At 43.4% G+C, this 22,194-nt stretch overlaps 1 protein-coding gene across 4 annotated transcripts in view; it reads right to left on the bottom strand.

Annotated features, from left to right (window-relative positions):
- HTATSF1 (HIV-1 Tat specific factor 1) overlaps positions 1–22,194 on the bottom strand; it is a 970,322-nt gene that overhangs the window by 765,682 nt on the left and 182,446 nt on the right. For 3 of the 4 annotated variants that reach the window (XM_044065289.1, XM_044065288.1, XM_044065290.1), the window contains 2 exons: positions 12,564–12,804; positions 12,350–12,397 (listed from right to left, as the gene is read on the bottom strand). In XM_044065289.1, the coding sequence (XP_043921224.1) occupies positions 12,350–12,397; positions 12,564–12,804 (289 nt within the window). The remainder of the gene's footprint in view (positions 1–12,349; positions 12,398–12,563; positions 12,805–22,194) is intronic. The other variant, XM_044065291.1, reaches the window with a different exon arrangement.

Genomic DNA, 22,194 nt, shown 5'->3' with positions numbered 1-22,194 from the left:
GTAAGTGGTCTGTGCTGGGGGAGTAAAAGAAACTCTCTGAGCCTTTTCTTTGAGTCAGAGTAGACCTGACCTTCCCAGTGAAAATGTTCCCTCATAGTGTGTAAAGTTCCCCCAAAGGAGTAGTCTTCAGGAGGAGAAGCTGAGGGAATGGAATCCTCAGCATCAGTATCTTCATAAGGAGAGGAGGAGTAATCTTGGTCCTCTGAGGAGCCTGAGGAAATGGACACTTGTTCAGAGGATGCATAATCTTCCTCTTGTCTAGGCCTTTTGTCAGGAGGGGGTTGGGAACCCCTGAATAAAGAGATCAAATCTTCAGCCATTTTGAGCATCTGTTTCTTAGGCATGGGGCCTTGAACAGGGGACTGAAGTGCAGTCTTTTTAGGTTTAATAGGAGTCTTCGTCTTAGGATACGTTGTAATGGTGAGCGTCGTCGGTCTGAAGACGCCTGCAGAAACCAAAGGTGTTTCTGTAACACCATCTTGTTCAGCAGTGTCGTCGGTAGGAGGCTGAACAAAATGGCTGCGTCGGCCTGGTACTTTCCGCCAAAAGTTCCGAAGCGGTCTCTGGTTCCAGATCTGCGGTAGTCAGGGGCTGCGTCGAAGCCCCACTGAAGACCGGTGAACTGGAGACCGGACCAGCCGTGGCCTCAAGAGTCTGGCTTGGGTCTAGGCTGCCTGTCCTTATCCTTGCGTTTTTTGTGCACGCCGGTAGTCGGTTGCTCCGACGGCATAGTGTAGTTAAATTTTCTACCGAAGTAGTGTCGTGCGAAATCAAAGCGTCTTTTTATAGTATACTTATTAAACCTAGCACAAAAATGACAACTAGTGACGTTGTGGTCTGGGCCTAGGCAAGGTATGCAGTAAGAATGAAAATCCTTATGAGGTATTTGCTTCCCACAAGAAATACAATTGTTAACTTTTTCTGACATCGGTCTGAGGCAGGAAAAGTTGCCCCAACGGGGTACTTAGTTTTATTGAAGACTTCGGATCTGAAATTCGACTTCGAAAATCTCAGGAGTCGGCCGACCGGCACTTGCGAACTGCTTCTGTTTCGGGCACTGCGCAGCAAGAAAGACTGAAGAAAATGGTGTCGGATGAATTATATATACCCCTGGCGCACTGACGTCAGGGAAGAAGCGACAGCAACCGACGCCGGACCAAGACTTTGGAATTCCGGCCGACTGCGGGACCACCTGATGACAGGATAACCCAAGTATGATGACTGCAGCAGCGTAACACGATGAACATCAACACCCTCCTTGAAATAGTTCCCAACACCAAGCTTCTTGGCATCATTATTGATGAAAAACTAAAATAGGACACCCACATCTGCTCCACAATCAAGAAAACCCACCAAAAGTTAGGTCTCCACTACAGCCACAACCGCTTCATAAGCCCCCCTACCTATCAAACTCTTGCATCCACCTTCCTACTCCCCTTCCATTATGTATGGTGCCCCTCTTTCACCAATCTCCATCTTGGCCTTTGGTCCAAACTTGAATTCTGCAACCATAAGATCTCCAAATTTGCAAATAATTCAAAAAACTAATCCCACCACTGCCACTCCCTCCTCACCCTCAACTGGCTTGAACTACCCAGCTACCTCAGTTACTTACAACTCACCATTGCCCTTACATTCCCAACCGCTCACTAAGATCCAAAAACCAAAATCTCCTTCAGGTCCACAAACCTGCACAACCTCCTGGCCATCTACTGCTGTCCCACTCCTTAGCTAAACAGTGGAACTCTCTCCCCACACACCTACGCAACATACCTAACCATACAAATTTCAAATCTCAGCTACTCTCTCATCTTTCTTCCAAATGGGAATGCCCTCGCCATGCTCCAACTTAACTCCCCCCCTCATTCCACCTTGCACCGACTCATCCAACTACCTCTACTATTACTTCATACCACCCAAAACAATCCCTCCCCTACCAAAAACTAATTTTCTCTCTAATACCTATTGTACTATACTCTCCAATCTCAATTATATTATTACCCTCTCCATGCATAATGCTTTCCTAACTTACTAATGGCTAGTAGCTATACATTTTGAAATGTTAAACCTACAATTGAGTTTATAACAAAAATATTCACTTTATGTAAATGTTGAAATTTCTGTATTGAATTATGTCTTTTCATTTTTGTAACATTGTGACAAGCCAAATGCAAATATCATGGAGCTTATCTGTAAATGTTTAATTAGCTGTATGAACTATGTCCTTTTGTAACATGTGAAATGTTACTTGCAATTACTGTGAAGCTTTTCTCCCCGGGCCTCCACTGAAAACGGGCTCTTTGGCCCAGTGGACTTCTCCGGTCATCAAACTTAAATAATAACAACAACAACACTATTTGTGGCAGATAAGGATACATGCCTCAATGAAGGAGTTGAGATGGGAGCAAAAATCAGTGGTGTTACGTAGCCACATCTGCTATGGGGTCTCTGTGGGGTACAGAGGCATTAAATCTCCTTATGTCATCAGAAAATGCTAAAAAACTCGCACTGAATACGTTCCTGAAGACAGTAGGAATGGCGTGCATCTTAGGCAGGATCCTTATTGAAAAAAAAATAAATAAAACGACAGTATGACAGTCCATGAGGTGATGTAACTGTGAATGAGTTTGGGCATGTCCCCAAATAGAAATAAAAACACAGTCACCAGGGATATGAACAAATCAACGGCAGTAAATCTGCGTAAAGGAGTGGTGTGATCACTATGCTGAAACCATGGCTATGAAGTCATATGGATCTGTATATTTTCAAACATTATGAAAGCCTCAAGGATAGGCATTTTCTAGTTTAAAGTTCTACCATTTAGTAGTTCCATGTGTAAATGGGTCCAACTGGGATTTGTTACACTGGTAGCTCTAGAAAATTAAGTCTGTCTGAAAAAGGCACCATTAGGAATAAAAAAACATCTTATCCAATAAACAAAAGGATTAAAGGAAATATGAAGGCAATCCTTGGTGAAGCAGAAAGGACTACCATCTACCTCCAAGTTGAAGTAATAATACATTTCCTTCTCTCTCTCTGTTAGCTAGACCACATCTTGTGTATTAACTGCATACAACATCCATACATTCTAACTCTCTACCTTACTCTCTTCATATTCCTCGCTCTTCTCAGCACTGTGAACCAGATATTATTGCTTATTCATATTTTCTGTTAACCAAAACATCTATTCCACAAAGACTGATCCATCCATCCACCCATAACCTCCTTTTCCCATTTTGCACAAGAGGTCAGGGTGTCACTTCAAAAGTGACAATCATCTCAAGCCAAGGTTTACACCACCGGGTGGCTATCCCCTGCCGTGGTTGTTCATTTGTATTACTCATTCTCACACACACTCGCACCTACTGCCAATTTAGAATGTCCAATCTAGCTACTGCATGTCTTTGGAATGTGGGAGGAAACTGAAGCACCTGAACTTTTAGACTAACTTACAAATTATAATTTCTTGTTTCCATGCTCCAGATTTAACTAATCTCCCTACATACCTCTTGTTTTTCAAATTTGTCTTCTGTAATAAATGAACACCAACTCTAATGTAACATTACCAAACTTCAGTTCTGGTACCGAGGCATGACCCCATCTTCTAAAGTTTCAGCGCTTGCTCTCTCCTTCATAGACACATGCACATACATACATGCATGCACACAGACGCACATACCCGCACAGTCAGTCTCTGAGGTTTAAACTGAGCTTTACAATTTTCCCCACCTAACATTTTTCTTTAGCTAACTGGAAATAAATGATGTACTACCCTTTCAAGACACAAGTGGATATTTAGGCACTGAATCTAACATCAGTAACTTAACTCCTGACAAACAGCTCATGCCAGCTCAAAACCTCTACTGCAAAAATGTTGTTGGTCCAATAAAACACATTACATCATGTCTATGTACAAGTTTCTGTTTTCTGTAAGAGGACCACCACATCATTTTTTTCTCTCTTACGCCTGAGGAATAATTTCTGAGCTGTCTATGCTGCTTTTCAAAAGGAGCAAGTGGAGAACCAGTAAAAGCAAATAGGCTGTTTTTTCTCCCATCTTTACTAAAGGGGGACTTGGTGACCACTATCCTGAAGGAACTTTCACTGGATCCTGATTATAAGGACTGTACCATCTCTAGCCTTCCATTTCTGATAAGAGTATTGAGAAGTCCGTTATTCACTTGAAATGGGGAAGGACTGATGTTACTATTCTGTCTTGGTCCTTGAGCGTTCAGTATATGACAAGCTGATTCACAACGTTCTTTTTTGAATCACTTATAAATGTACTGTGGGATTTTAGGAACAGTTTATCTCCTACAATCTAGATGAAAATAAACGATTGCAATTTGTATTTACACATTTTTCCTGAATCCCTGTTATCTCCGATTTCCCACAGGGTTCAGCTGTGGGTCCTTTGTTTCTTTCATATGTCTGCTTCCACAGAACTCTTTAGAAGGAGAGGTCTTTCACAACATCTCTCAACCACTTAGCTCAATAAATCTGGACAAAGCCCAAAATAACTGAGGATCAAAGGCCCAAAAATAGGGACAGATCTTAAATACTGCTCCGTATACACTTAAAGTTGCTAGAATAATAGGATAAAAACTTTACTGTGCACTCACTTGCTAAAGGCCTCAAAGAATCCAAAACAGTATGAATTTTCCTAAGTCTGACCAATGAATTCTTGAATTCCATTACTGTTTTTCAAATTTTCATATGTTCTACAGTAAAAGTCAATTTTTTCAAGTGAAAGTTTGCAAACAACTCTAAACTGGGTACAGTTTTTCACTCTTCAAGTGCTACAAGCAAAGTAAGGTGTGCAATTTTCCTGTCTGTATACTGTTTTTGCAAGGAAGAGAAACATGCAGTTACGAAAAATTTTGTATGCTAAGGATATTAATCCTGAAGGTGAGCATCTGAGTGAGCACGCAGGTGACAGGTGAGCATCTGAGTGAGCACGCAGGTAACTGCACAGCTGTACCACCACAGTCTGACTGGGGTTAATAAATTAAACAGTTACCAGGTTCTTACAGAAGGAGAAGGTACCTAGATCAGATGTATTCCTGCTGGCCCTTTACACATGCAATACACCCCAGAAGCTGTCAGACTCTGCACAATACACATTTTGGTTCTAAATGAACCTCCTCTCTTTTTTCTATTTCTGTAATGTACCTCCTATCCTAAAAATGGGAGTTTATAATGTGACATGATACAACAGCTCATTTTAAATTGTTTTTCCAATTAAGTCTATTATCTACATTTTATATTTCATAAAAGCATTAACAAACAACTTATCTCTACCCAGTGGCTCCCATACTCACACCTGCAAAACACCAGTCAAGTGGAAACCCATCAACTGCTGTCCCACCAACTAAAATATCATTAAGATGTACAGTAAAATCTCATTTTACCAGCATTGGGGATTGGTTAATGTAGATTCTGGTTGCTTGAGAGCTGCTTCACAATTTTTGATGGCTTGTATACCGGCATACAAGCCAATCAAAAATCCCAAAGCAGAGCCTCTTCTATTTAATGCGGAACAGCCTGTTGCTTGGGAGTGCCAGCTGCTTGAATCCTGGTTAACGAAGACTCTCCTGTACCAATAAAAGTTACTGGCATTTTATACATAACTACAGAGGAGTAACACAGGGATTGGATGGCAAGTTTTCTTAAATGTTTCAAACTGGACGTGCACTAAGGGGATATAAAGTACAGTTGTGTACCTACCACAAATGTAGATGTTACAGTGTATTCACTGTTGCAGTCATCACAATTGGATTATCCTGCTGGCAGGCTATCCGCAGTCAGCCTGAGTTCCAAAGTCTAGGTCCGGCGTCGGTTGCTGTCACCTCTTCCCTGACGTCAGTGCGCCAGGGGTATATAAGATGCAGCCGATGCCATTTTCTTCAGTTTTTCTTGCCCCAGATGTCAGGTGCCCCTAAAATGGCAGGCTAAATTATGCCAATAAGTATGCATGCACAAAAAAACAACTTTTCCTTCATCTACAAGCAAATACACCACATAGGTTGTATAGAGTAGAAGAGTACATTTAGATCCCATCAATGAAGAAAGGGGGATGGTGGGAGGGTAACCTGTGTTTCACTGTTGCAGTCATCACAATTGGGTTGAATCCCAAAGCTAAGGTTGCGAGGCTGGAGCTAAATAGGATTAGGAGAGGCTATAAGGCCCTGCAGAACTGCAGTGGCAAAGCCTGTCCTGGATTTAGAGTAGAGAGGTAGGTGATAGTGCTTTGTAAAGGTATGCACTGAACTCCAAGTTGCAGCTTCTAAGATGTCTTTGGTTGGTACTCCTCTGAGGAAGGCTGCTGAAGTGGCTGCTGCTCTGGTTGAATGTGGCCTAATGCCCTTAGGCATTGATTTGCCATGCTGTGAATAGTAGAAGTGAATGCAATGACCTATCCACTTTGAAATTGTCTGTTTTTAGATAGGCTTTCCTTGTGATGTGCAGCATAGGCCACTAGAAGCTGATCAGTCTTTCTGAAAGCTTTAGTTCTGTCCAAGTAGAAGCGTAGCTGTCTGTGAATATCCAAAGAATGCAGAATTTTCTCCCCCTTATTCTGTGGGTTTGGATAAAAAGTAGGCAAATGAATTGTTTGGTTAAGGGCCACACTGGACACTGTCTTAGGCATAAATGTAGGGTCTGTCCTCAGCGAAACCCTGTCAGGATGGAAAATGATAAAAGGTTCCACAGCCATGAGTGCCTGTAACTCTGAGACTCTTCTAGCGGAGGTTATTGCTAGGAGCAGAGCTGTTTTCCAGGATAAGAATTTTATGTCACCTGCAGAGGCTGGCTCAAACGGAGGCAGTGTGAGTTTTTCCAAGACATAGTTGAGGTCCCATGCAGGTACTGGTGCTCTCCTTGGAGGTCTTATGTTTTTGGCCCCTCTGGGGTACTGCCTCAGTAACGGATGTGAAAAAATAGGTGGTTCTGTATTGTAATGAGCTGAAATGGCAGAGGCATGAATTTTAATTGATGAAAAGGAAAGGCCTTTATCCAGCATCTCAGTTAAGTATTGTAAAATCTGAGGAATATTTGGAACAATCGTGTCAATGCCTTGTGCTTGGTTCCAAGCACAGAATCTCTACCATTTGTCTGCATAAGATTTTCTGGTGCTAGGTCTCCTGGCCTCCAAAATAACATCCATCACCGCTTTAGAAAGAGGTGTGTCTTGAGAGGCTATATCTGCCATGCCGCCAGGTTTAAGGTTCTGAGTTGGCTGTGCAGTATCTGGCTGTCTTGTTGGGTCAATAAGTGAGGAATTTGAGGTAATGTCCAGGCTGGGCAATGAGACAAGCTCTTTAGAATTAGGTACCAGTGCTGGCGGGGCCAGTCTGGGGCAATCAGTATCATTTTTGGTTTCTCTTGCCTGACCTTGAGAAGTACCTTGGGGAGGAGAGGCAGAGGAGGAAAGGCATATACTGTTAGATTTTTCCAGCTGAAAGATACAGCATCCACTTTCCATGCTTGATTGTGATAAGTCCTTGTGCAGAATCTTTGTAGTTGGTAGTTGTGAGGAGAGGCAAATAGGTCTATGTCCGGGCATCCCCAGGTCCTTGTTATTATGCTGAAGACTTGTGGATCCAATTTCCACTCGTGGGGATCCATTATATTTCTGCTTAGTTCGTCTGCCAGAATATTTTTCCTTCCTGGCAGGAATTGAGCTTGCAGATGTACTTGGTAAGTCAATGCTGTGTGCCACAAGTTCATGGCTAGCCTGCAGAGCGGGTAGGAATGTGTGCCTCCCTGCTTATGTACCACATGACTGTAGTATTGTCCATCTTTATTAGTAGTTGTCCTGGATGAAGTTGATCCTTGAAGGCTGTTAGGGAATTCTGAACGGCTAGCAACTCTTGATTGATATGTAGATGCATTTGACTTGCAGACCATGTGCCCTGAATACATCTTCCTGCCATATGGGCCCCCTAGGCGTAATCTGATGCATCTGTTGTCAACGTCTGCCTGGCTGTGGGTAAGATGAATGGCTGTCCCGTGTTGTGGTGACAGGCTTTTGCCCACCATCGAAACTCCTGCTGCAGGCAGGGAATGAGGTAATTATTGTTTCCAGGCTGTGGCAATGTTGAATCCAAACACTTTTTAGATACCATTGAAGTTTCCTCATATGCAGTCTTGCATATGGAATTAGCAGAATGCAGGATGCCATGAAACCAAAGGCCTGCAGAATTTTTCTTGCAGATAACTGGGTCTTTGTTGCCAACATTTTGAAGTAAGTAGTCAGTTGTCTGTGTTTGTCTGGTGTGAGATAAGCCATCTGGGCAGTTGTATTTAAGCTTGCATCCAGGAATATTACCTCTTGAGAGGGTACGAGTTTTGATTTCTTTTCGTTTACTGTGTACCCTAGACTTGTCAGTAATCTTTTTACAAACACCAGATGCTGTAGTACAATATCCTTGTTCTCCGCTTGAATAAGCAGAATAGCAGAATGCAGGATGCCATGAAACCCAAGGCCTGCAGAATTTATCTTGCAGATAACTGGGTCTTTGTTGCCAACATTTTGAAGTAAGTAGTCAGTTGTCTGTGTTTGTCTGGTGTGAGATAAGCCATCTGGGCAGTTGTATTTAAGCTTGCACCCAGGAATATTACCTCTTGAGAGGGTACGAGTTTTAATTTATTCTCGTTTACTGTGTACCCTAGACTTGTCAGTAATCTTTTTACAAATGCCAGATGCTGTAGTACAATATCCTTGTTCTCCGCTTGAATAAGGCAGTCATCCAAGTAAGGATATATTTGTATTCCTCTTTGTCTGCAAAATGCAATTACTGGTGCCAGGCACTTTGTGAAGACCCTGGGCGCAGTAGATAAGCCAAAGGGCAGTGCAGAGAATTGGTAGTGCATTGAGCCAGCTTTGAATCTGAGGTATCTTCTGCATGTTTGTCTGATTGGGACATGCAGGTATGCCTCTTTTAAATCTAAAGTCACAAGCCAAGCCTTCTTGCCCAACATGGGCACAAGCTGCTGTAGAGTCAGCATTTTGAATTTTGGAATATCCAGATATGTGTTTAGAATAGATAGGTACAGTATTGGTCTCCAGGCTTTGTCTTTTCTGGGTACCAAGAACAGTCTTGAATAGAATCCGTGACCCTGCTCTTGTTCTGGTACTTGTTGAATGGCCCTCATGTCCATGAGGGATGAAACTTGTTTTTGTGCCTCTGCCCATTGATTGTGTGGCAGGTCTGGCATACCATTTTGCCTTGGCAGGGTGTGAAAGTGGAACCTGTAGCCTTGTGAAACTATATTTAGAACCCATTTGTCCTGGGTGATCATGTGCCAATTTTGTGAAAAATGTGCTAGCTTTCCCCCCAAAGGGGCTGCCAAAAGATAAGTGCTTGGTGCTGGAAGTGGAAAGTCATTGAGACTGTTTCCTGTATGGCTGTGATTTTTCCTCTCCGCTCTTGGAGGTAGAAGCACCCCATTGTTTAGGCCTGTATGAGCCTTGGGGCTGTGATCTGCCTCTGGGACATCTGTATCTGCCCCTTTGTGGTCTGACACTGGAAAGGACCAATTTTTTGTAGGCCAGTTCCTGCTAAATCTGGGAGGCTGTACCTGCAAGAAATCCTTGATTGTTTGCATAGATTTAGCCTTGTCCTCCATTTTCTTCAACACCTCTTCTGCTTTAGCACCAAACAAAGCATCATGCTGTAAAGGAGCGTCTATTAGTTTTGCTTTAACATGATCTGGAAAATTCTGTTCTTTTAACCAAGCATGTCTCCTAATGACAGAACCTGTAACAGCGGCCCTGCAGGAGGCCTCAAGAGAATCAAAACCACATTGGAAAGTATGCTTTCCAACTTGTTCAGCTGCATGCAATATATCCTGCATTTCTTTATTGTCTGCACATTCTACATTTGCTGGCATTTTCTGTTTTAGCAAGGATGTAAGATATTGCTGATACTTAAGCATATGAAATTGGCAATTTAAAGCTCTTACAGCCAAGGCAGCAGAGGTATAAATCTTTTTGCCCCATCTGTCTAGGGTCCTAGAATCCCTATCGGCGGGAATAGGGTTTTTTGTAGTAGAAGCCTTGACCCCTTTGGGACCCTGAGAGATGGTTTCTGGGTCAGCTGCAGGGCTCTTATAGAGAAATGTATGTGAATCAGGAACTCTGTAGTATCTTGTCTGGCTTAACAGGGGCTGGTGGTAGAGAGTCTGGAGAAAAACTGGACTCTGTAAATATATCATCTACAATGTCTAAAACAGGCGGGATAGCAAGGGGCCTGTGCTGGGGCAATAAAAGGAAATCTCTGAGCCTTTTCTTGGATTCTGAGTAATCTTGGCTCTCCCTGTGGAAATGCTCCCTCATAGTATGCAGTGTTGCCCCAAAAGAATAATCCTCAGGAGGAGAGGCTGAAGGAATAGATTCTTCAGCATCAGAATTCTCATAGGAATAGGAATAGGAGGAATAGAGTAATTCTGCTCAGAGGAGGAATCAGAGGAAATGGAAACCTGGTCTGAAGATTCATATTCTAACTCTTGCCTAGGCCTCTTTTCAGGAGGGGGATGGGAACCCCTGATCAAAGTAATAGCATCTGTTTTTTAGGCGTGAAGGCCTGTCCAGGTGAATGCTGTACTTGTTTCTTTGTCTTTAGAGCTGCTTTAGTCTTTGTAGCTGAAGTAGGTTTCACATACAAAACTGTGTAGGCCTGAAAACACCCTCAGAAGCCGATGCCTGCTCAGTGGCTCTGGACCCATCTGAGGGAATAGTTTCCGAGAGTCCAATACCTTGAGTTTCCAGAGGCCCAGTTGGCTCCACGTGAGAGTCGGAAGCTGCCTGTGGCTCTGAGGTAGCGGGCGTCAGGGGCTGCGAAAGCACCTCACTGAGAACCAGCGACAGGCCTAGAAGAAGCCTCGTCGTCAGTTTTGGATCTCTGATGCCTGTCCTTTTCTTTTTCTTTTCGTTTTTTGTAAACTCCGGTAGTCGGCTGATTTGATGGCATTATATAATTAAATCTTCTGCCAAAGTAATGAAATGCAAAATCGTACCGACGCTTAATTGTGCGTTGGTTAAATCTAGCACAAAACCGACAACTAGCAACGTTATGGTCAGGGCCTAGGCAAGGAATACAGTAAGAATGAAAATCCTTATGAGGTATTTGCTTCCCACAAGAAATACAGTTATTAACTTTTTCTGACATCGGTCTGGAGCAAGAAAAAAGTTTCCCCAACGGGGTACTTAGCTTTAATGAAGACTTCAGATCTGAAATTCGAATTTGAAAACTTCAGGAGTCGGCCGACCGGCACTTGCGAACTGCTTTTGCTTTGGGCACCGCGCGGCAAGAAAGACTGAAGAAAATGGCGTGGGCTGCATCTTATATACCCCTGGTGCATTGACGTCAGGGAAGAGTCGACAGCAACCGACGCCGGACCTAGACTTTGGAACTCAGGCTGACTGCGGGTAGCCTGCCAGCAGGCTAACCCAATTGTGATGACTGCAACAGTGAAACACGACGAACATCTACATGCTTTGTACACCTACAATAACAACTATACTACACTTAATACACTTTCATAAATGGTTGTCACAGCATCTGCTGCATTTGTTTGTGTTTGTTTGTACAAGGGTAACAGCACAGGACCTTGGAGACTAAAGAAGATTAAAATTACTACTTCAAGATTAAGGTGAAAAAATATCTCTTATTAATCATAATAAATCAAGACTAAGTTGCATTAACTTCTCAAGCTGCCTTTGCAATTATGCCAGTTGCTCTATGATGGTCCTTTGTTAGGACATCATCTAAGGAAAGGCAACTGTGATGATATAATTAGTGCACTCTATAACTTCAAATTACAAACGTAAAACTATAGAAACAGTAGTTTGTTTCAATATATTAGACCAAATATTTAATCAAAGGCAGTGTGAATATAACTTCTAAATATGAAACGTGAAATAAGTAATATGACTTGCTGTCCAAAATGTCAGGATTGCTGTACAAAGGTGTGAAAAAAGGCAGTCACTTCAAATTTGTTTTCATTCATCTAGATTTTATTCCGCATCCAATAACCATTTTCTGAAAAGGGTACTACTACGAATAAGTCATTGATCTCTACTGTGATCTTAAATCTGCATAAAAATTAAGTTTTGGTAACAAGAATTTATATACAGATTAAATGTGTAAAGAACAAGAACTACACTGGCAAACAATCAGTAGCTTTTCCTCAGCCCCCCCCAAAGCTACAATCTACTTTTTGAAAATCACTCGAGACAATGACCAGAATCATTTTTACTAAAGGCTACATTTTACAAAAAGGTATAATTCATATAAATGTCCGAAGAGCTTCAAGTGTGTCACACTTCAACATTAGTATGACTTACCAGTTACATATACATTTGTGTTTTTCTGTTCTTCAACGTTAAACCAACCTGTAAAAAAAATAAGTGAGCAAATATGCTTAGGTCATTTCATTTTAAATATTGTAGCTATACAGTTACATTCCTTAAAAAAATTGCTCTACTGCATGTACTGAAGACCCATCATTTTTGTCCTTCTCATTTAAAAAGTCTGTATAGGAATACATTCTTTTTTTACCTGGATCTGCCTTCCTTTTCTCTCCCTTAGCTTTAGAATCACTTTTTTCAGAGGGTGTGCTTGTTTCTTCAGGGTTTTCAGCAGCGGACCCAACAGGCTCTTTTGGAAGATCACACTTATCCTGATTGTCCACAGTAGTTTTCGGAGGATCAGCTTTATTCTGTGCATCTGAAACACTATCACCACCATCTGACGTAAATCCATAGTTAGCCTGATAGACTGCCAGGAAATCATCTGTTATCTTGAAGATAAACAATGTACATCTTTAGTATCCAGTCCAAAAATCTCTAATCTGCCTGTTTGCAAGTGCAAAAACAGAAATGATGTACATCCTGTAACACTGAATCCTACTCATTCTAGTCCATCCAATATGACTGTCAGGTATCAAGCCACTTTTTGGATCCACTCCAGCCTTTTGCTAGTATTTTTAGCCTAAACTTCCTTTGAGATTCTTTTCCAACACCCCCAGTGCCCTGACTAAACTTATAGTAAATTTGACAGGCTAGAAAGGACAGGATCAGAGGACTAAAAATTATTAGGGAATTCAAGGAGAAGAGCTTTACTTGGACTGCCAGGCCTTTAGAGACAAGGTAACAATTTGAAAGGAGATGGTGGGAGGAATGTTGCCTCGAACAGACTAAGATAAAAAGGGTCCAGTGTTACGGTAAGTACATAACTTCTGTATCCTACTTCATCCTTCTGTCCAATCCAACAGTTGCAAAGTTATTTGAAGATTGGGTAGCATCTTGACACGGTACCTTTTAGAACTACAGCCCTAAAGAAAGATCTGGATCTAGAACTTATGTCCAACTTGTAAAGCTTGGAGAAGGTATGCAATGTGGATCATGCTGCTTCAGAGTAAACTTCATCCGCTATAGAATTTTTGAAAAAAGGCAGCAAAATGAAAACAGATAAGGTGGAATGTGCTGTGGGTTTAGCTGGTAAAGTCTAACTTCCAGAACAGTAATAAAAAACACAATCTGACAGCCATCTAGAAAGTATTATTTTGAAGTATTTCTTACCCATCTTGTTTGGAGCAAAAGAAAATGATTTTTTCTGATAGGTTTACTACTAAGAAGATATTACGTAAGCTGACAGTGAATATCTAAAATATGCCCTTATAGGACTGACTATGAAAGAACACTGGCAGGTGAAGTGGTTGAAAGTGTGTTCTGTAGCCACTTTGGAAACAAAGGATGGATTAGTCACTCTGTCTTTGTGAAATGCTAAGCAAGGGGGCTTTGATAAAGCATTAAAGTCCTGATACTATCTTGGCAGATGCAAATTCATCTAGAATACAGTTTTTCAACACAGACATTTTGGGTCTGCAGTATGCGTTAGCTCAAATGGTGGTTGGGTCAGAAATTCCAGAACATACCTTGGGTCCCAGGGCGGTACCAGGTCTTATCAGAGGAAGCAAAAGACAGACTCCATTTAAAAAGTTTTGCAAAGCTGGTGTTAAACTAAACAGGTGTAAAATTGACAACTGGAAGAGGATACCAGCTGGAATTTTATCGTGAACAGCTGGAGCCGGAATCAGAGTAGAAAGGAAATGTAAGATCCCTGGAATCAAAGCAGAAAAAGGGTCTATATTCTGATCTACTACTCAAACAGAAAAATGCTTCCATTTACTCTTGTAAAATTGATGGTCAGATTTATTTTGTGATGTAGACAAGATGTGCAGTACAGACTGAGACAGAGAGGGCATCACTAGCCCAATCACTTGAATTTGAGATACCATGCAGTTAACCTGAGATTGTGTAAGGCTGGATGAGGCTGCCCAAATGGGGGATCAGGAGCACCAGTTGAGGGATCCAGAAGGGCTTCTTTAAGTGAGGCCTGAGCAGGGGGGAAAAGTACAGTTTTGTACCTACCATAAATGTAGATGTCCGATAGACATGCAACTGCAGTCATAACATGTGGGTTGTCCTGCCTCAGGCAGCCCTCGGTCAGCCGGATTCCAAAGTCTGGGTCCGACGTCGGCTGATGTCGCATTTCTCTCCGACGTCAGAGCGGCTGGAGTACATAAGCATCAGCCGACGCCATTTTCTTCAGTGTTTCTTGCCCCAGATGCCAGGTGCCCTCCAAGGAAGGCTGTAATCAAATTGGAAGACAAAAACAGGATTCCAAACAAATACATGAGCAATAAAACAAATACACCATAACAGATATCCCCAGCTAAGAGTAAGGGGGATAGGAGTGGACCCTAGGCATAGAGGGGTATGGAGGGAGGGAAAACCCGACTGCAGTTGCATGTCTATCGGACATCTACATTTATGGTAGGTACAAAACTGTACTATGTCCTTCAAGAATGCAACTGCAGACATAACATGTGGGTAGAATACCATAGCTTAGCTGGGGGAGGAGGTATGCTCTAGGAAAGAGATGGTGTGGCAATCAAACCCTGCAGGACTGCCAAGCAAAGCCTGCTCTGGATCTGGAATATAGAGGGAGATTGTAGTGTTTGGAGAATGTATGCACGGAGCTCCATGTAGCAGCTTCTAGAATGTCCTTTGTAGGCACCCCTCTTAAAAATGCTGTAGAGGTGGCTGTAGCTCTGGTGGAATGTGGTCTGACATAGGCTGGGACAGTCTTCCCATGAAAGGAATAACAGAATCTGATGCAATGTCCAATCCATTTAGAAATAGTCTGTTTTGAAATTGCTTTTCCTTGGACTGCAGGGGCGTAAGCTACAAAAAGCTGTTCAGACTTCCTACTGGCCTTGGTTCTGTCCAGGTAGTATCGAAGTTGTCTATGAATGTCCAAGGTATGCAAAAGTCTTTCCCTCTTATTCTCAGGATTGGGGAGGAAAGCAGGCAGATGAATGGCTTGATTTAGAGAAACCCTAGATACCACCTTTGGCATAAAAGTAGCGTTGGTCCTTAATGAAACCCTGTCTCTGTGGAAAATAATAAAGGGTGGTATTGCCATTAGGGCCTGTAGCTCCGAAACCCTTCTTGCTGAGGTAATTGCCAACAGGAAAGCTGTTTTCCATGAGAGAAATTGCAAGTCAACTGAAGCTGCTGGCTCAAAAGGAGGTAGAGTCAGTTTTTCTAAGACAAAATTGAGGTCCCAGGCTGGCACTGGGGCCTTTCTTGGTGGCTTAATGTTCTTGATTCCCCTGAGGAATTGTCTTAGTAAGGGGTGAGAGAAAACAGAAGGATCAGTGTTGTATCTAGCTGAAATAGCAGATGCATGTATCTTTATTGAAGAATATGAGAGGCCGCTCTGTAACATATCTGCCAAATATTCCAAGATGAGTGGGATGTTCAGTAATGATGCATCATGTCCCTTCCTGGTATTCCAATTGCTGAATCTTTTCCACTTTGCTACGTAACCTTTCTGGTGGATGGTCTTCGAGCCTCTGTTAGTATCCGCTGAACTTCCTTGGAGAGAGATAAGCTGAAGTTATTTATGGGATCTCCCAGGCTGTTAGCTACAGTGTCTGAAGGTTTGGATGCAGTGTTTCGAAATTGTGTTGAGTCAAAAGTAGAGGCCACTGAGGGAGGGCCCATCTCCTGGTGTGACATATGCTCCATAGTAGTGGGTACCAGTGTTGTCTTGGCCAATCCGGGGCTATTATGATTCCCTTGGGCTTCTTTGCTTTGATCTTTAGTAATAATGAGGTCATCAGTGGCAGAGGTGGGAATGCATAGATTGCTAGTGAGTTCCAGTTGAATGAAAGGGCATCTATTTTCCAAGCCTTTGGATGGTAGGTATGTCCTTGTGCAAAATGTTGGTAGAGGATGATTGAGGTGAGAGGCAAATAGGTCCACTTCTGGCTTGCCCCATGTCGAAGTGAGTTGTCTGAAAGCCTTCGGATGTAACCTCCACTCGTGTGGATCTGTGAAATTCCTGCTTAGGCTGTCCGCCAACACATTGTCTTTTCCTGGAACAAACTGGGATTGTAACTGGATGTTTAGACTCAGTGACTTCTCCCAAAGCTGCATTGTCAGTCTGCAAAGGGGGTAAGAGTGGGTGCCCCCTGCTTGTTTATGTACCACATCACAGTGGTGTTGTCTGTCCGTATCATTAAATGGCCTTGCTGGAGTTGGTGTTGAAAAGCCTCGATAGCATGCATTACTGCCAGCATTTCCTTTTGGTTTATATGCAGATGTGTTTCCTTTGGAGACCATTGTCCTTGTATACACCTTCCTTCCATGTGCGCCCCCCATCCAAGGTCTGAGGCGTCTGTAGTCATGGTCTGTGTTATCTGTGGTTTTTTGAATGACATACCTGTGTTTTCCTGGCTCACCGATGCCCACCATAGGAATTCCTTTTGTAGGCATGGAATGAGTGGTATGATTGTCTCCAAGTTGTTGCTGTGTTGAGACCAAACGCTTTTTAGGTACCATTGAAGCTTTCTCATGTGTAATTTTGCTAATGGAACCAGTAGAATGCAGGATGCCATGTAACCCAGGGCCTGTAGGAATCTCCTTGCAGTCATCTGGGTGAGCTTTGCTAAACCTTTGAAGTATTGAGTTAACTTCTCTTGCTTGTCTTCTGTCAGGTAAGTCATCTGAGAGGCTGTGTCTAGTTTGGCTCCTAAGAAGATTGTTTGCTGGGATGGCTGCAGTCTTGACTTTTGGAAGTTGACTGTGTATCCCAGAGCTTGAAGTAATCGTATGACATAATCCAGGTTTTTGTCAACATCAATTTGTTGTCCGCTTGTATGAGGCAGTCGTCCAGGTGCGGGTAAATTTGTATACCCTGGAGCCTGCAATGAGCAATTACTGAAGCCAGGCATTTTGTAAATACTCTGGGCAGTAGATAAGCCAAATGGCAATGCTGAGAATTGATAATGCTCTGGCCCTGCAAGAAATCTGAGGTATCTTCTGCAGCTGTGTCTGATAGGGACATGCAGGTATGCCTCCTTGAGGTCCAGAGTAATCAGCCACGACTCCTTGCCCAGCATGGGAAGGAGTTGCTGTAGAGTCAGCATTTTGAACTTTGGTACTATGAGAAAGGTGTTTAATGCGGACAAGTCCAGTATTGGTCTCCATTGAGATTCTTTTCTTGGAACAAGGAACAGTCTTGAGTAAAACCCTGTTCTTGTTCTTGTTGTGGAACTCTTTCTATTGCTTTCATTCGAGTCAGCAGAGATTTGCTTGATAGCCTCTGCCCTTTGATGTTGTGGTAGATTTGGCATGCCTTGTTTTCTTGGTAAGGTATGAAAATGAAACCTGTACCCTCGGTCTATAATGTCCAAAATCCATTTGTCCTTTGTCAGTCTGTGCCAGTTTTCTGCAAACAGAGATAATTTCCGCCAAGGGAGCTTCTAGTTGTTCCCTGGTAGGCGGTAGTAGAGGAAAGTCATTGAGTTTGTGGTTGTTGGGCAGGTGAAACCCCTCGTCACTTCTTTGGTTTCCTGGCTGCCATTGTCGCCCCTGTAAGGGCCTCTGTATTGGCCTCTTCCTCGCCACGCCTGTTCTTACCCCTTTGAAACTTTTCTGGATTAGGAAAGGACCAGTTTTTGAAGGCCAATTCCTACTGAATCTGGGGGTTGAACCTGGAGGAAATCTTTCACAGTTTGAACTGATTTTGCTTTTTCTTCGATGGTCTTTAACACATCCTTAGCATTTGCACCAAAAAGCTTGTTCTTTTCCAAAGGTGCATCCAGAAGTTTTGCTTTTACATGATCTGGTAGAGGTTGATCTTTTAACCAAGCATGTCTACGCAACACTGCCCCTGTCATAGCTGCCCTACATGAAGCTTCCAGTGCACCATATCCACACTGCAGGAATTGATTGCTTACTTGCTGAGTGTTATGTACAGCTTCCTGCAAAATCTTCCTGTCTAAAGGATCAGGAGAAGCTAATGTTTTTTGTAAATCTTCTAAGAGATAATCCTGATATTGGAACATGTGAAAAAGGCAATTTAAAGCTCTCATAGATAAGGTAGTGGATGTGTAAACCTTTTTACCCCATCTCTCTAATGACCTTGCTTCCCTGTTGGAGGGCAAAGGATTTTTTGAGGTGGAGGCTGAAACTCCTTTAGGCCCCTGTGAAATAGTTTCCAAATCAGCAGTATGGGCCCTGAATAAATGGGAATGAGTTTCTGGGACCCTGTAATGCCTGTCTGGCTTGGCTGGAGCAGGAGGAAGAGAATCAGGGGTAGCACTAGAATCAGAATACAAATCATCCAGAACATCAAGTGCAGGAGGAATAGTTAAGGGCCTGTGCTGAGGCTTCTTAAGGAAAGTCCTAAGGCGTTTCCTAGAATCAGAATATTCCTGACCCTGCCACTTGAAATGTTCCTGCATGGTGTGCAGAACTTCCCCAAAGGAAATATCCTCAGGAGGGGAGGCCGAAGGTATGGAATCTTCTGCATCTGAGTCCTCATAAGTCTGGAAGAGCTCTTCCTGGCTATCAGAGTGGACAGAGCCCTCAGAATCTTTATCTGAAGGAGAAGGGTCAGAGGGTTCAACCCGAGGCCTTTTATCAGGAGGAGGCTGGGATGCTCTCTCAGGATGGGCCTGTGAACCTCTGATCATGGAAATTAAATCAGCAGCCATGGACATAATTTGTGTCTCCGGAGTCGGCTGAGGTAAGGGTTTGGAAGCAATATGCTTTGTTTTGCTGGCTGCCTTAGCCCTAGTGTAGGCCTTAATAGACATGGCCATAGGAGGCCTGGCAGCTCCACGTGCAGGAGTGACCTTGTCTACAGCAATGGTCTCGGGCATTTCCTCGGTTTCGGTATCCGGAGGAAGGTCAATAACTGGCGTCGGAGTAATATCTGGAATCGGAGTCGTCGGTAATGCGGTGTCTTCTGAGACGGTCTCTCCACCGCTCCGAACCGAAGGAACCGGAGCACTCACGCTAGGTTTTGGCGTGGAGTCGGAGGTAGACGCGGGCCGAGGATGTCGGTCCCGGTCTTTTCGCTTTTTGGGAGTTTGCGATGTCGGAAGATCCGACGGCATGGTGTAAGCAAATTTATCGCCAAAAAAATCTTCACCGAACTCCGCCCGGCGCCTGAGAGTGCGCTTGCTGAAGCGAGCACAGGCTACACAGGCCGAGACGTTGTGGTCTGGGCCCAGGCAAGGGAGGCAGTAAGAGTGGAAATCCTTATGAGGTATTTGTTTACCACAAAAAAGACAATTGTTAACTTTTTCAGTAATTCTGACATCGGCTGAGGCAAGAAAAGGTCCCCAACGGGGTAATTAGCTTTTTTGATGACTTTGGTATCGTAGAATACAGGAGCTGACCGACCGGCACTTGCGAACTGCTTCTGCTTCGGGCACCGCGTGGCAAGAAAGACTGAAGAAAATGGCGTCGGCTGATGCTTATGTACTCCAGCTGCTCTGACGTCAGAGAGAAATGCGACATCACCCGACGTCGGACCCAGACTTTGGAATCCGGCCGACCGAGGGCGGCCTGAGGCAGGACAACCCACATGTTATGACTGCAGTTGCATTCTTGAAGGACATCCATATTTGTCTGGGCCAGAGTGGGGCATAGATAATGACTGAAGTTTGCATGCAGAGGCTTTCTGTAGAAATGTGGACACAGTGAGAAAGTATAGTTGTGTACACTTACCATAAATGTAGATGTTCGGGTGTATTCACTGTTGCAGTCATTACATTTGGGTAATCTGCTGGCAGACTGCCCTCAGTTGGCCTGAATTCTAAAGTCTTGGGTCCTGCGTTGGTTGCGGTCTTCTCTTCCATGACGTCAGGGGTATAAAACATGCAGCCGACACCACTTTCTTTAGTTTTTCTTGCCTCCAATGTCCGGTGCCCCCAAAAAGGTAGCAATAGTATATATATGAATACATGCATCAATATAAACTTTACCTTCATCTACAAGCAAATACATCACATAGGTTGTAGAAGATAGAGAAGGAAAGATAAACTTTAGAATGAAAGGGGGATGGCAGGAGGGTAACTTGGACTACAACAGTGAATACACTCAAACATCTACATTTATGGTAAGTGTACACAACTGTACTATGTTTTTCATGTTTCACTGTTGCAGTCATTACATTTGGTAGAATCCCAAAGCAATGGTTGGGAGGCTGGAACTAAACAGCATTAGGTGTGGCTATAAGGACCTGCAGCACTGCAGTGGCAAAGCCTGCCCTGGACTTAGAGTAAAGAGGCAAATGGTAATGCTTTGTAAAGGTGTGAAAGGAACTCCAAGTAGCAGCCTCTAGAATGTCTTTGGTTGGTACCCCTCTGAGAAAGGCTGCTGAAGTAGCTGCAGCTCTGGTGGAATGAGACCTAATGCCCTTGGGCACAGGTTTACCATGGTGTACGTAGCAGAAAAGTACAGTTTTGTACCTACCATAAATGTAGATGTCCGATAGATATGCAACTGCAGTCATAACATATGGGTTTTCCTGCCTCAGGCAGCCCTCGGTCGGCCGAATTCCAAAGTCTGGGTCCGGCGTCAGCTGGTGTCGCCTCCTCTCAGACGTCACAACGGCTGGAGTATAAAGGCATCGGCCGACGCCATCTTCTTCAGTGTTTCTTGCCCCAGATGCCAGGTGCCCTCCTAAGAAGGCTAAATGTGGAAAATGGATAAACAATTCCAGACAGGCACAACAGTAATAAACAGATACACCATAGGAAATACCCCCAGCTAAAGGGAACAGGGGGAATGGACCCAAATGAAGGAAAAGAGGGGAAGGAGGGAGGGAAAATCCAACTGCAGTTGCATATCTATTGGACATCTACATTTATGGTAGGTACAAAACTGTACTATGTCTTTCAGGAATGCAACTGCAGTCATAACATATGGGTTGAATACCATAGCCAAGCTGGGGGTGGATGGAGCTAAGAAAAAGAAGGTGTAGCTAAAATGCCCTGCAGGACTGCCGAAGCAAAGCCTGCTCGGGATCTGGAGTATAAAGGCAGGTTGTAGTGTTTGGTAAATGTATGCACGGAGCTCCATGTAGCAGCCTCTAGAATGTCTTTTGTAGCCACTCCTCTTAGGAAAGCTGTGGATGTGGCTATAGCTCTGGTGGAATGTGGCCTAATATTGGCTGGCACACTTTTCCCATGGTGAGAATAGCAGAATCTGATGCAGTGTCCAATCCTTTTTGAAATTGTTTGCTTGGATATTGCTTTTCCTTGTATTCCAGCAGCATAGGCTACTAACAGCTGGTCAGACTTTCTGGTGGGCTTAGTTCTGTCCAAGTAGTAGCGTAGTTGCCTGTGTATGTCCAAGGTATGTAGCAGTCTTTCCCCTCTATTTTGAGGATTGGGGAAGAAGGTAGGAAGGTGAATAGTTTGATTTAGAGACACCCTGGAAATCACCTTTGGCATGAAAGAAGGATTTGTTCTTAGAGAGACTCTGTCCTGATGGAAAATGAGGAAAGGAGGTACTGCCATGAGTGCCTATATCTCCGAGACTCTTCTTGCTGATGTAACTGCCAATAGAAAAATCGTTTTCCATGATAGAAACTGCATCTCCGAGGTTGCTGCTGGCTCAAAGGGAGGAAGAGTTAATTTTTCCAATACAAAATTGAGGTCCCATGCAGGAATTGGTTGTTTTCTGGGAGGCTTGATATTCTTTATTCCTCTCAGGAACGGTCTTAGCAAAGGATGTGAGAACACTGGTGGATCACAATTGTATCTTGCTGAGATTGCTGAGGCATGAATCTTTATGGAAGAATATGAGAGCCCAGAATG

The sequence above is a fragment of the Protopterus annectens genome, chromosome 3.part0, assembly GCF_019279795.1.
Source record: "Protopterus annectens isolate FY-2018-M chromosome 3.part0, PAN1.0, whole genome shotgun sequence".
NCBI lineage: Eukaryota > Metazoa > Chordata > Ceratodontiformes > Protopteridae > Protopterus > Protopterus annectens.
The sequence above is the reverse complement of the archived record's forward strand: the minus strand, read 5'-3'. Positions and strand labels throughout refer to the sequence as shown.